The sequence below is a fragment of the Pyxicephalus adspersus genome, chromosome 6 (assembly GCF_032062135.1).
Source record: "Pyxicephalus adspersus chromosome 6, UCB_Pads_2.0, whole genome shotgun sequence".
NCBI classification, from domain to species: Eukaryota; Metazoa; Chordata; class Amphibia; order Anura; family Pyxicephalidae; genus Pyxicephalus; species Pyxicephalus adspersus.
In genome coordinates this window covers 25,212,840-25,227,829 of record NC_092863.1, presented here as the reverse complement: position 1 = coordinate 25,227,829, position 14,990 = coordinate 25,212,840, and the positions used below count along the sequence as shown (strand labels likewise).

The following is a 14,990-nucleotide window of genomic DNA, read 5'->3' as shown; positions in this document are numbered from 1 at the left end:
GATATTCTTGAACATATGTCAATAATAATTTTGTACCAAACAAATTGAGAACAATAGATATTTTATTGTCACCATATGTATTGTGTTTAGAATAGTCGGTCTCTGTTAAGAGTCAGGGCCATTTTAAAATGTTTCACTAATTAATATATACACAATATTTGCCCTTAAAAATCCTGTTTGTTTCTGTCCTTACTTTATATGAAACCTGAATTACATAAAATATGTCTGACTTCAAAACAGGAAGACATAAATGCATGTGATACTAGTTTTGCTTAACTCTTTTCTCTAGTGCAGATATGAAACAATTGCATGCCTAATGTGATATAGTTGATTACGTGTAAAACAAGCACTCAGAAACAATACAAGTGTTTTACTGAAATGCTATTGCTGTCCATCAGCCATTACTATATTGGTAATTTCAGCATTTCTAGCAAACTATTAACTAGACATGTAAAACAAGCATAATACTGTTTTTTTCAGTATGGTTTTGGACCACACTGATGACTGCATGGCAGATAAGAAGTCCAGCCTGGTCCAGGGCTTGCTTAAGCCTATGACCTTGAAGAGATATTTTCATGAATATATTCTATTGTTATGTAAAATGCATTAAAAGTAGATAGAAAGTCTATTTAGAATTGTATGTGGAAGAAACGTATTTTCAGGCCTAAAATTATATTCTGAACAGCCAGAAAAATTCCACAGTGTGGTCGTTACATGTACCAACAATAAGATGAATGTGTTTGTCAGTGTCAATAAATGTCCAGGTCATGGTTCCAAATTAATGTATTATGGTAATAAGAACTGGCGATTTTAAAATTCATTTATGCTGTTAAACGATGAACAATCTGACACATTTTACACCATGTTATCCATGTAGGTAGGCAAGTGTTGGGGTAAGTTTAAACACTCATTTAAACTGGGACATTCACTAAGAATAAAAAAAAAAAAAAGTTGTAAGCAGGAAGGCGGTATCCACTGTATAGTTCTACCCAAATACTTTTTTCTTTATTTACACTGTGGTTAAATATATACACAAAATGAGAAAAAGGTCCACCACCAACCTTGATCCATCCGGCCAACAGTTGTATATTGCGCAGCAATGTCAGCCCTTGCACTGGGTGTGTCAGGAATAAAATAGGGGACCTGAAATAAAACAAAACAAAATATAGTTGATTTTTTCTAGATTCATTAAAAATATTAGCAAATAATTATTATAGCGGACCATAATACAATTTGTTTTTAATAGTTTGGGGTATACTACACTAATAATAAATTCAATAAGTGCATTTCTTTAGTACATAGTAAACCAGTAAATTGTAAAAGATAAATAATAATGTTAAGGGTAAATTACATCAAAGAACTAGTGAAAATATTATTACAGTGCATGTAAAACACTTGAGAAATCTGAAATATTTGTGATTTTTTTCTCTATTCTAATGCCCTATTTTAGCTGTTACGTTAGTCTCCTGTAAAATATGTCTATAATGTTACAGAAAGGAAAACTTTAAAAAGCTATTACCTACATTTTTTTTGAAATGTTCCCCTTAAAATCTTTGAATCCTAATAAAATGTAGCCATTAATATTAATGTTTATTCAAAGTAATGTGTAACCTTTGGGGCAACAATCACCGACTCCAATTCTGAAAATCTTAAAATGTAAAAGTTTAGGTACACTATAACACAAGCTAGCTCACTAGCATTTATTATGTGCGCTATGTCAGAATATATTCATCTACAATTCATGGACTTTTTCACCATTCTTGAGAGTTGCATAGTTACATAGGTAAATAGTAGGTTAAGTTGAAAAAGACATAAGTTCCATCAAGTTCAACCACTAGGGAAATAAACATATCTCAGATATAAAACCCTATAAGACATAGTTGGTCCAAAGGAGGCAAAAAAACCCTGGTACAATTTGCTTCAACAGGGGAAAAAAATTCCTTCCTGATTTCATAAAGCAATCGGATGTTCCCTGGATCAACAGTCACTTTTTTTTTTTTTTACTTTAAAGCCTTAATACCTAGTTATATTCTGTGCTTCTGGAAAAACATTCAGTTTTGCTGAAACTTAAAAGCTTGCTGAAACAACTTCCTGAGGGAGCCGATTCCACATTTTCAGACCTTACAGTGAAGAATCCCTTCCTTATCCAGAGCTTAAACTTCTTTTCCTTCAGACGCAAAGAGTGCCCTCTTGTTCTTTGTAATGATCTCATAATGAATAAAGGGGAAGAGGATTTTCTATATGGACCGTTTATGTATTTATACAGGGTGATCATATCCCCCCTTAAATGTCTCTTCTCAAGGGAGAATAGACTCGGTTCAGCTAATCTCTTGTAGCCAAGCTCCTTCATTTCTTTTATTAGGTTAGTCACCCTTCGCTGTACTCTCCCCAATTCAACAATGTCCTTTTTCTGAACTGGTGCCCAAAACTGGACTGCATATTCCAGATGCTTTGTACAGGGACAGGTTTATGTCTCGATCTCTGAAGTCTATTCCTCTTTTAATACAAGAAAGTACTTTGCTAGCTTTAGATATTTCAACTTGGCATTGCATGCTGTTATTAACTCTATGATCTACCAGAACCCCCAGATCCTTTTCTATTTCTGATTCCCCCAAGTGTATTCCCCCTAGATAGTATAAAGCATGCATGTTGTGAGATCCTAAGTGAAATCCTTTACATGTATCTATATTAAATGTCATGTGCCACTTGGCTGCCCAACCACACAGTACATCCAGGTCTGCTTGTAGATTATAGACATCCTGTTTGAACTTAATTCCATTACATATAGTTTGGTGTCATCTGCAAATTGTACTTTTTTTTTTATTAATAATTTTTATTAATATTTTTCAAAATATACAAAACAACAAAAGTGAAAGCAATGAGAAAAAGAAAACAATACCATTGTTGAGCATGAGATTAGTAAAAACTTAAAGTATAAAGACAAACAACATATACTAAAACTATTCAAAGAAAAAATAACCAAAAAATGTACTCGAGACTGACAAATATACACATCTATTTATCATAAGTGAAAGAGCCTACGGTCTATGTCAGGGGCAGTATGATGGTCCAACCAAGGTGTCCAAACTTTGTAAAATTTGTGCAGAGAGTCACTGGCCACAGCAGACATTTTTTCTAAGACCATAGTGTCCGACAATCTGGACAGCACTGCTTGAAAGTTTAAAGAGGGTTTCCGCCATGCAGCCGCCATCACCTGACGGGTGGCCAGGAGAATAAAGGAGATCAATTTACACTGACTCTTAGACAAGATAGAACCTAATTTGTGGAGCAATGCAGTCCAGGGGTCCCTCCAAATAGACACATGCAGATCCGATCGTATATAGTTGAAAATCTGTATCCAAAGTTTTTTGACCACTGGACAGTCGGTCCCACCATATATGGCGAAAAGTACCGAGGTCTTTACAACCTTTGAAACAGCACGGGTCGCTCCCATTTGCAAATTTAGTGATTCTTACTGGCGTTAAGTACCACCTAAATAGTACTTTATATGCGTTTTCCTGCATAATTACATTTGGAGAGCAGTTAGCTATGGTCTGCAATATCTTCTGCCACTCCTCCACATCTAATTTAGTGCCCAAATCTGTCTCCCATCTATCAACATAAGGGGGAGGGCAGGTATCTATGCTTATTAGTAGATCATAAATCATAGATACTAAACCTGCAGAGCTAGAACCCTGATAACAGCAGGACTCAAAGCTTGTAAGCTTTAGTGGAGAGTCTGCTGTATATTTAAGTAAACTGCTTAAAAAATGTCTAATCTTTATATATCTGAAAAGCTCGCCCGAAGGCAGAGTCCAGTGTTCCTGCAAATACGCGAAGGACCTGATCCCAGAAAGCGAGAACAGATCATACACGTATCGAACAGGTCTTCGAGCCCACCAGAGAAAAGCTCTTGGGTCCTTATATGCTGGTGCAAAAATAGGGCAATTTATGATGCCAATTAAGGGGGTGTGAACAGACATCAAGCCTGCTGAAGCTTTCACCCTATCCCATATTCCCAGTGCATAAGACAGCGTGGGATCAGACACGAGGGGGCGTTTTGGGGAAGGTAACCATTGAAGATTGTATATTTGCACTGCTGGTAGCTCTTCAGCATACAATTGAGCCCAAATTGGTGAGTCTTTAATGCGGTGGAGGGCCACTAATGGAGCTAGTTGAGCAGCCTGCATATATCTGCCGAAATTAGGAACAGAAAGTCCCCCTTTTAGTCTATGTCGGTGCGGTACTTTATCTGGTACTCGTGGTCTCCCAGGGTCCCAGATAAATCGTGACACTATCCTCTGTTCGTCTTTAAGTACTTGCATGGGAACTGGTACTGGAAGTGTATGAAACAAGTACAATAATTTCGGGAGATAGGTCATCTTTATGACATGTATTCTGCCTATCCAGGACAACGGGAGATTCTGCCAGTTGGAACGCAAGGTAGAAAGCTCACGGAACAAAGGCGGATAATTGGCCTGATATATTGAGGACAATTGGGAAGTGATTTTTCTACCCAAGTATGGGATAACTCTCAACCATTTATAGGCAAAATAGGGTTGCAACGCTTCAACAACTGATGGTGGCAAGGACACATTTAAAGCTTTAGATTTTTCATTATTTATTACTAAACCTGATATCTCTGAAAATTGGGTAAGTAAAATGTGCAAATTTGGTAAGGTCGTGATTGGGGCTGTTAATGTTAACAATATATCATCTGCAAACAGCATGATTTTGTGTACCATATTAAACACTTCTATCCCAGCTATATCCTGATTTGTACGGACTGCAGCTGCCAGTGGCTCGAGGGCTAATATAAACAATATGGGAGAAAGGGGGCAGCCCCGTCTGGTCCCCTGCAATATCGGGAATGGAGTTGAGATATAGCCCATATATTTCACAGTAGCAGAAGGCGAAGCATACAATGCTTCAATCCAGTGCAAAAAATGAGTGCCAAAACCCCATCTACCGAGAGCATAAAACAAGTATTGCCATGATATAGAGTCAAAGGCCTTCCGCACATCCAACGATAACATCATACATTCAATTGATTTAGATATAATCGATAGATATAATAGTTGAAGGGCTCTGCGAACATTATCTCCTGCTTGACGTCGTGGGACAAAACCCACCTGGTCACCGTGTATTAGACTACTTAGGAATCCATTCAGTCTCATAGCTAAGATTTTTGCCAGTATTTTCACGTCTATGTTTAGGAGTGAAATAGGTCGATAGTTAGCCCAGGATGTATGGTCGGTCGATGGCTTAGGTACCATGGCAATAGATGCTTTCAAGGATTCCGGATGGAAAGCTGGCCCTTGCTTCAAGTTATTAAACATAATTTGCAGATGGGGCGTTAAGGCTGCTGACATTTTTTTGTAGAACAATGGGGAGAAACCATCCGGACCGGGACTTTTACCAACTTTTAAGGATTTAATAGCCAATGTATTTTCTGAGGCCATGATATCTCTCTGCAACCCCTCTGGGTCCGTACTGTTGATTTTAGGCAAATCAATATTAGCAAAAAAACGATCAGCTCTGCATGTGTCTAGTGCAGGAGGCGCGGAATAAAGATCCGACAACCGAACCTGGAAGTCCTGGACAATATCCAGGGGGTTACTAGTTAAGTGTTTAGTGGCCGTAAGAAGGGAAATCGGAGTGTACTGTGGTGTCAATGTTCGTAACCTTTTAGCAAGCAATGTACCAGCAATGTTATTGCCACAATAATAAAACTTATGTCTCATCCGCTGCAGTTGATATGCTGCTTGGTTAGATAGACAAAGGTTTAATTCAGCGCGTACTTTACGCAATGCAATTGAAGTACCTAAGGAGGGATTCATTTTGTGTAATTGAGCTTGTCTCGAATAAGCGGACTCTAACCGAGTCTGGGCTTGTGTGCGCTCTCGTTTCTTAACAGCTGCTAGCTGAATAAGGTGACCACGCATTACAGCTTTATAGGCTTCCCACAATATCGTGGGAGTTGATACTGAGCCTGTATTCAAATGAAAGAATTCTGTAGTAAGATCCATCAATTTTTGCAACGTTTCTGGACAAGTTAGTAGGGAATCGTTAATTGACCACTGCCTAGCATAGGGCTTAATCACTAATGATGAACATGTTATTACCACTGGGTCGTGGTCTGACCACGGCACTGTTGGTATACAGGCTTTTAGTATAACTGGTAACAAGGTTCTAGGAACCCATATGTGGTCAATTCTTGAATAAGAATTATGGGAAGCTGAATAGAATGTATAGTTACGAGACATAGGATGAAACTCGCGCCAAATATCAAGCATGCCCATACTCTGGAAGCAGTCCTGTATTGCTTTACTCTCAGAAGAGGGATAGGTAGAAGATTTAGTCTAATGGGTAGCATTTGTCTAGTTTATTGTTGAACACAGTATTAGAATCACCACAGCAAATCAGAGTTCCCTTCATACATGACCGCGTTTCCATGAAAAAAAGATACAGGAGGAGAGTTTGGGGCATAATATGCTAAAAAGGTGACCTCCGTATTCTGGTACCACACAGAATCAGGTAACGGCCATCCGGGTCGGCCACCTGATGGGTGCATTTAAATAGCATAGACTGATGAAAGGCTATAAGTACCCCTCTATGTTTCTTAGTTGCTGAAGCATGAAAGACCTGAGGATAGCGAGTGTGCATGAACTTAGGAGTTGAAGACACTGAAAAATGTGTCTCTTGCACGCTACATCTATGCCCGAGGAGTGACAGTAGTTAAACACTGTTTTCCTTTTGGCAGGTGAGTTTAGACCCTTGGCATTAATCGACATTATACGTAAAGACATTCCATAGACAATCGTGGGGAAATGCTAGTGTAAGAGAACCTGATACAGTATAAAAGACATAAGAATTGGCAGTCGAGTACAACAACATATACAAAACGTACTAGAAGACAAAAATAAAAGCATAAAATTAACGGAAAACTACCTATTAAAAATAAACTGACAGAAAACAAAAAAAATACCCATAATTGGGCATAACAGGAGGACCACAAGAGCCGAAATAGCTCGAGGAATCCTGAGTAACAAATCATAGTCAGGATCACCTGATCCCACAGTCCAATCCTGAGGATCCAATGTAATCCAGTGGGGCTACATGTATCCAAAAAAACGTGCTGAAATGGGAACAAAAGTGTCTACAGGGGATTTTAGGAGGGAAAAAAAAAATATATATATATATATATATATATATATATATATATATATATATATATGCAAAAAGGTGAAAAAGAGACCCATATATGCTTGCATCATGGTTAACTAGCAAAAAATTTATCCTGGGGACTTAGAAGAGAAGACTTGAGAGGCTAGACGGGTTAGTGCTTGAGAGCGGTGTTCAAGGCCTCGTTGAGGTGTATTGGAGAGGCCAGGTGAGGCCAAACATGGCATGCCTGAGATCTGCTGGTCGGAAGGCGAAGTTGATGCAGGCAAATGAGAGAGACCAAGCTGTGTAAGACAGGTTTGAGCATCATCAGGGGTAGAAAATTGGTATTGGCCTCCTTGCATCTGGAACAACAGTTTGAAGGGGTATCCCCAACGGTATCGAATCCCGTTAGCTGATAGGACGTGCAGGAAGGGTCGAAGAGCTCGTCGTTTTGCTAAGGTAGAAGAGGCTAAATCTGCAAACAGGCCGTATTCAATGCCTTGAAACTGTAAACAGGCGCTGTTCCGGGCCTTTAATAGGAGAGCGTCTTTAATACGAAAAAATGGAACTTCACTACAATATCTCTAGGCGGGCCATTCACTTTTTTAGGGCCTAGGGAGCGGTGGACCCTGTCTAGCTCTAGGCGTTCTACTGGGAGCTCTGGTGCCAGCTCTTGAAACATAGCTGTAGCGTAGCCTTGTAGATCTATAACAGTCTCAGGAATACCTCTGATGTGTAAGTTGCTGCGTCTTGACCGGTTCTCATAGTCCTCTAATTGATCTTTCAAAAGAGAAATCTCTTTTTGTGCTGCGTCCATATCTTGATCCAGGCTCTCCAGCACTGTAGTGGCATCGTCCATTCTGGTTTCCAGGGTATCAGTACGTTGGCCAATCTCGCGAATATCCCGACGTAATTCCGATATTATGGATGTTATAGCTTGGGATAGCTCCTCACGAATCATGGCTCTCATCTTTTGTAAAAAAATGGAATCTTCGCTTAGGGTATTCTCCTGTAGACTGCTAGGTGTAGCATCCATGCTGTCTTCAGAATGAAGCGCAGGAGAAGAGGCCGACGACGCCGGAGGTGATGGCGCCGGCGCCATCTTGGATTTAGAGGCCGCATCGCGGGATGAATTCTGCACCGCCGCGGGACGCTTCGATTTGGATGCCGGACCCATCTGGGTTGCTTCCCGGTGAGGTTGTCCATTCCTTTTATCAACCTCACCGGGAAGCAATGAGGTTGTCCTTCCCGGTGAGGTTGATAAAAGGAATGTAAGGATGTGCCGCTGAGTCCGTGTGACACGCTAATTTTCTTGCTAGCAGCCCGAAGTCGAGCGGAGCCTAAGTAGGAAGCAACCATCCGTCAGGCTACGCGCATGCGCCCCCCAAATTGTACTTTTAATCCCAAACTTAATATCATTTATAAAGATGTTAAACAGTAAAGGTCCACAAAACACTGAACCCTGGGGTACACCACTAATAACCTTAGACCATTCAGAGTATGAATCATTAATTACAACTCTCTGGATGCAGTCTTTAAGCCAGTTCTCTATCCATTTACAGATTGGCTTTTCTAAACCTATCCACCTTAACTTCCATATAACCGTCTGTGGGGTAGAGTGTTAAATGCTTTAGCAAAGGCCATGCTATCACTTAATCAAATAATATTATTTTCTAGCAGTAACTCCTATGTGGTTCTTTATCAAACTCTCTAGGACCTTTCCAACTATGGACGTTAAACTACCCGGTCTGTAGTTACCTGGTAATGACTTTGCTCCCTTTTTGAAGATAGGAGCCTTAAGCCAATCTATCGGTACCTTGCCAGTGACTAAAGAGTTTCTAAAAATTAGAAATAATGGCTTTGAAATACCCGAGCTCAGCTCTTTTGAGGACACGTGGATGTAATCCGTCAGATCCCGATGCTTTGTCAACCTTAATTTTTCCCAGCTGTTTCTCAATCATATCAATTCTGAGCCATTGTGACTCATTTAAGGCAGTGACATTGCTATTTTGAATTTGGACTTGAGCTCTGCCATTTTCCATTGTGTACACAGAGCTAAAAAAAAGTGTTTAGTAAATCTGCCTTTTCTTTATCCACAGTTACCAACCCAGCGACATCCTTTAGGGCCTACATGCTAGATCTGATCTTTTTGCCATTATTATATTTTAAAAAAAAATTTGGGCTGTCTTACTTTCCTTTGCAAACTGTCTTTCATTTTGACGTTTTGCACATTTATCTCCTTTTTACATCTTTTGTTATATTCTTTATAGTTTTCAAATGATGAAGGTGATCCTTTATTTTCATATTTTTGGAATGCCATTTTCTTGTTCCTTATGGCTTTTTTAACATCAGCTGTGAGCCACATAGGTTTTCATTTTAGCTTCATAAACATATTACCCATTGTAATATATTTTTCAGTGTGCTTTTGTAAAACAGACTTGAAACATTCCCATTTCTGTTCAGTGTTCTTTGAGGACAGTAATGTCTCCCACTCCAAGTCACAGAGAGCCGCCCTTAATAATGGAAAATTTGCTCTCTTAAAATGTAATGTTTTTATCTTTCCTGTTTTTGATTTCTGTTTACAGCTTACATTAAATGAAATCATATTATGGTCACTGCTACCCAGATTCTCTTTTATATTCACATTTGTTATAAGCTCTGGATTGTTAGAAAGAAATAGGTCCAGCAGAGAATAATTTCTGGTTGGGGCTTGTATAAATTAAATTATATATAATATAAATACCATAAAATTATCTTGTAATAAATGTACAGATTTCCTCCCTTTTGCTGTTCCTGTAGTGCCATTACTCCTGTCAATGTCAGGGTAGTTGAAATCTCTCATGATTAAAAACACTTACACGTTTTGCTGCTTTTTTTATCTGTGCTAGTAGTTGATTTTCTATTTCTTCCTTAGCACTGGGGGGCCTATAGCAGACTCCAATAATTAATTGAGTGTTATTCAACTTCACCCATAATGCTTCAACCTCATCGCTTGTTCCATCAGCAATTTCTTTTTTCACATTCACTTTTAGATCACTTCTCACATACAGACAGACACCAACCTTTTGTTTGACTCTGTCTTTAGGAAAGAGAGTATACCCAGGAATATTGACAGCCCAGTCATGCGAAGAACAAGGCCAGGATTAAGCAATACCAACTAAGTTAAAATCCTCCTCACTCATTAAGGCTTCCAACTCCCCTATTTTGTTTGCTAGACTTCTAGCATCGGTGAACAGGCTCTTTAAACCATTGCTGCTTTTACCATCATTGTTTACCAAATCCTTTTGTTTTTCAGTATCACTAGTACTGCACAATTCAATGTTTGCTTGTAACATGGGAAGCTTCTTACAATTATCCATAACCCTTCCCCCAACTATCCCCAATCCACCCTCCACTAGTGTCTGCCACCTTATTTAACTGTCCCACTCCCTGTCCTAGTTTAAATATCCCTCCTCCATTCCCCTAAATCTTTCCCCTATCACAGCAGACCCCCTTTCATTTAGGTGCAAACCATAACTGGCATACAGGTTTTACCCCAATGAAAAGTCAGCCCAGTGCTCTATGAACCCAAACCCTTCCCTTTTGCACCAGGACTTAAGCCATGTTTTTAGCTGTCTAAGCTCCCTCTGCCTTTCCTGTGTTGCGCATGGCACAGGCATTATTCCAGAGAACATAACCTTGAAGGGTTTTTTTCTTCAACTTGAAACCTAGTTCCTTAAACTGATTTTTAAGGATCCTCCTTCTTCCATCTATATTGTCACTGGTTCCAACATGGACCAAGACAGCTGGGTCTCGTCCAGCCCCTCCCAGTAATTTGTCCACTCGGTCCACCACATGCTGAACCCTGGCACCAGGGAGACTGCAAACCATTCGCTTGAAGGGATCTGGGCAACAAACTATTCTATCCGTCCTCCTGATCATTGAATCCCCTATGACTACTAATTGTCTTTTCTTTCCTGTGTTTCACTCCCCATCACTACTAGATGAGCTGCTTTCCCAGCTGTTAGGGGTAGCAGTAACATCTAGAGTTGCTAGCACTGGTCTGCCACCTGCACAACTTCACATAAATTTGCAAATTTGTTGGGGTGCTCAAACACAGGACTGGCCTTCCTTCTCTGGGAGCCCCTACCACTCCCTCGAGTTACAGTAACCCAACTCCTACATGTTCATCCTGATTAACCTCTCCACCCTCCACATCTAAGCCAATAACTGCCTGCTCAGTGAGCAGGAGACCCCTCTCAATGTGATCCAATGATTTCAGTGTTGCAATGCGCTTCTCAAGCTCTCTCAAGTTAGATACCAGAAAGACTACTTGCTCATATCTGTCACAGCGGTATTCACCTAGGAGCTCCATTTGTGCATACATATGGCAGACTGTGCACTGAACCAAACCTTCCACCTTGCTACCACTCATTTTCACAGTTATAATGTTTGTTTGTTTACAAGAAGTTATAAAAGTTTACTTACAGTTTGTGCTTATTATAAGGATTTAACCTATTTTGTTTGCAAACCCCTGTTTTTTGCAACTCCACTTGATTAAAAAGCCACTTGTTTCACCAGCTAAGCAGTGAGTTGACAGACCGCCTTAACTTAAACGGGCTGCCTTAATGCAAAACACGTTAAAACATCACTAAATGTGTTTATACAACTCACCGGAATAATAAAGTGTGAATGAACCCTTGTTTGGAACAAGTATATTGATTAGAAGCACTCATTGTAACGCAGACTTTATTTACCTAATACTTTAATTTAGGGGTGTCCAATTAGTGACTTCTGGATCTTTGTAAACCAAGCCTTACTCCCTTACTTACACCCCTGCTCTAATTAGTCACTGAGCATTAAAACCATTGAGAGCCAAGCAACTGGTATTTTCCGAAAGTGATGAACAATGGCTTCCAAAATCTTTCTCTAACTAAAGGTATGTTTATCAGCAATCGGCAATAGCACCCTTTAGGTTTATCCCACTATTACCACAAGTTTCCTTTAAGGAAATGGTCTGTGATAAAACTCTGTTCAACAAGAAACGTTTTGAAACAAAGAAAAGCCCGTAGCTAAAGGACAAGGGAGTTAGGAGAAGGGAGGCCATGACAGGCTGCCGAGGGAGACAGGCAGTGTAGAGGTTAATAAAGAGATAGTGGGATGACAGAGGGCAGCAGTGGGCGTTGGCTGGAGATAGTGGGGCTAAGGGAGGTGATTTAAGGGTAAAAGAAAAAAGGGCAGGTCTCTGCTAAGGAAATTGTGAGAGAAATAATTTTTTCTAGTGAAAGTCACTGGGGAATAGCAGGTTGACACTTTAGGCCACCCTGCCAAGCATGCTGCTTCGGAAAGTCTGGTGCCAGGGAGGAATCCCCAACTGAAGTGAAGACTGCGGGTACAGGGTCCCGCTACACATGGCTGGGTTAACAGCTGGAGGTAGTATTGGGTGAGACGGTTGGTATTATGTATGTTCTGTAGTTTTTTTTATTTTGCAGGAACTGGGCCCTACCCAATATGGATCTTGGGGCATTCCTATGTTTATTGGGGTGCAAGGAGGGCAGAGGTACGGCCCAATGGAATGCAACTGGATTGTGCACTGAATTGGGGTGCATGGAATGTGGTGGAGCAGGGTAATGCTGGAGATTCGTTTGCTCAGGTAGATCGACGCACAGGTATTGTGGTTCTGCATGTGGAGGGTAATGACATAGGTAGCCGATCAATGAGGGAGCTGATTAGGGACATAACTGGAGACTTCTTGCAATTGCATACTGCTTTCCCAGGTGTGATCATTATTTGATCAGATATCAATGACCACAGCCAGCGGCTTGAGGCACATTCAGTAGCACATCTAAACAAAGCCAGCTGAATTTGGGAAGCTGATAACTACCTCTGCATCTAAATGCACTGCAGTGAAACCTCAATGTGTGTGAGTGTATTTTACCGGCAGTGTTACCAAATGAAAACAAATAATGAAAAAAGCCCTCCAAAAAAAAGAAAAAATAGCCACATCTATGAAGCCGCAAAACATTAAACTTTTTTTGTTCTTGGGTTTATATCCAATAATTGGTAACAATCTGTCCATTCTACAGATAAACACAATTTCTGTTTTCCCTACTTTCTTTTTTTTTTTTGTTTTTTTGGGGGGGGTCGGTCGGGGAAATACTAATAAGCATCCCAATATCCCTGTAAAAAGGAAAAGCAGCTTCCTTTATCATACTAAGCAAATACAGAGCAGGAATATTAAGGATTTTCCCAGCACATAGAAATAGGACCGCATTGCTGTGATTTGTGTCTGCTGCACATGCAACTTACAAATTTAAACCCATCCTCTGAATAGTCAGAATACCCAGAACAAATTTTCCGCTAACACAGGTTGGTTTTTTTTGAAGGAAAATTAGGACACATTTACATTACATCATTACACTTGTTGCCCTATTGATACTAAGGAATATTGATACAAAGAATCTGTATTCTCCAAGAAACATTGTTAAAAGTTAAACGGGGACTAAGGCTTAGTCTACACGAACTGTTTCCCCAGCGTTTAACCTGAGGCTTTTAAAGCCCATGTTTGAAGTCCCCATGCATTCCAATAGGCTAATCTTCACCAGGACGTTTCCTTCAGGCACGTTTATGAGCGCTATCTTAAACATTGCTTGCAACGTTTAAAAAATTAAAACGCTGGATAAACGTGAGAAAACGCATGAAAACGCGGGGAACGTGGGGAATGAGTACAGGGGTACATAAAAGCTCTTACTCAGTCCCTGAAAGGGTTAAAATATGTGTAAAACAAATTGGACGAGGCTTTAATGTTAAATTATTTTATTAAATGTGTGTGTTTGTGTAACTAAACTTTTTTTTTTGTACAGGTTATCCCTATGACAGGATGATGTCCAGGGCTGCAATGAACACAGCCCTGGGAATCCTCCTGACCGTGAGGGATCGCAAGGCACTAAGGGTTATATGAGGACAAGCCTCTCCATTCACCCCTAGTGCTCTGTGATTGGCTGAGGTTTTACATTTCTCAGCCATTCAGCACTAGACATGTATGGGGAGACTTGAGCCCATTCATCTCTAGTGCTCTGTGATTGGCTGAGAACTAGGAAAACCCTGATGACAGCTCAAGCATCATCAGGATTTCCCTTTCCTCAGCCAATCAGGGAGCAGAGCAGTTAATGGACCTCTGCTATGCTGACAGCTCCGCTCCCCTGATTAACTCCCGCAGCCCTAGAGGAGCTGTGACATCTATTACAGATGGTTGAGCTGTCATCAGGTTTTCCTATTTCTCAGCCAATCACTAGCACTAGAGATGAATGGGCACAAGTCTCCCCATTCATGTCTAGTGCCGAATGGCTGAGAAGCATAAATCTTCAGCCAATCACATAGCAATAGGGGTGAATGGAGAAGCTTGTCCTCATTTATAAAATAATTTACCATTAAAGCCTCGTCCATTTTTTTACACATATTTTAACCCTTTCAGGGAATGAGTAAGGGGTTTTATGTACCCCTGTACTCATTCCCTGATAGGGTTAAAAGTAAAACTTTTATAAACTCTTATGTAAAATTGCGGCAAACCACGGTAAAATGTGTCATAGGCTTTTATAAAAGTGTTTTAGCGTTTTAAAGTTAAGCTTTAAAACGCTTGTAAAAGTGCAAAAAAAGCATATAAACGTGGTAAGAACGATTATATGCGTTTTTAAAATCGTTCATGTAGACCCAGCCTAAAGAGTTTGTAAAGTTATATGTAAAAACTTACTGCTGTTTGAAATACTGTAAAACTATTTTATATTAGTATTATTGTGTTTTAATGTAAATATGATTGACATACTACAATTGAGTATGATTTGATA

General features: G+C 40.0%; 1 protein-coding gene across 9 annotated transcripts in view; it reads right to left on the bottom strand.

The window, feature by feature from the left end:
• Positions 1 to 14,990, bottom strand: part of SGSH (N-sulfoglucosamine sulfohydrolase) — a 79,984-nt gene that overhangs the window by 36,041 nt on the left and 28,953 nt on the right. For all 9 annotated transcript variants that reach the window (XM_072414959.1, XM_072414952.1, XM_072414953.1 and 6 more), the window contains one exon: positions 1,062 to 1,143. In XM_072414959.1, coding sequence (XP_072271060.1) covers positions 1,062 to 1,143 — 82 coding nt within the window. The remainder of the gene's footprint in view (positions 1 to 1,061; positions 1,144 to 14,990) is intronic.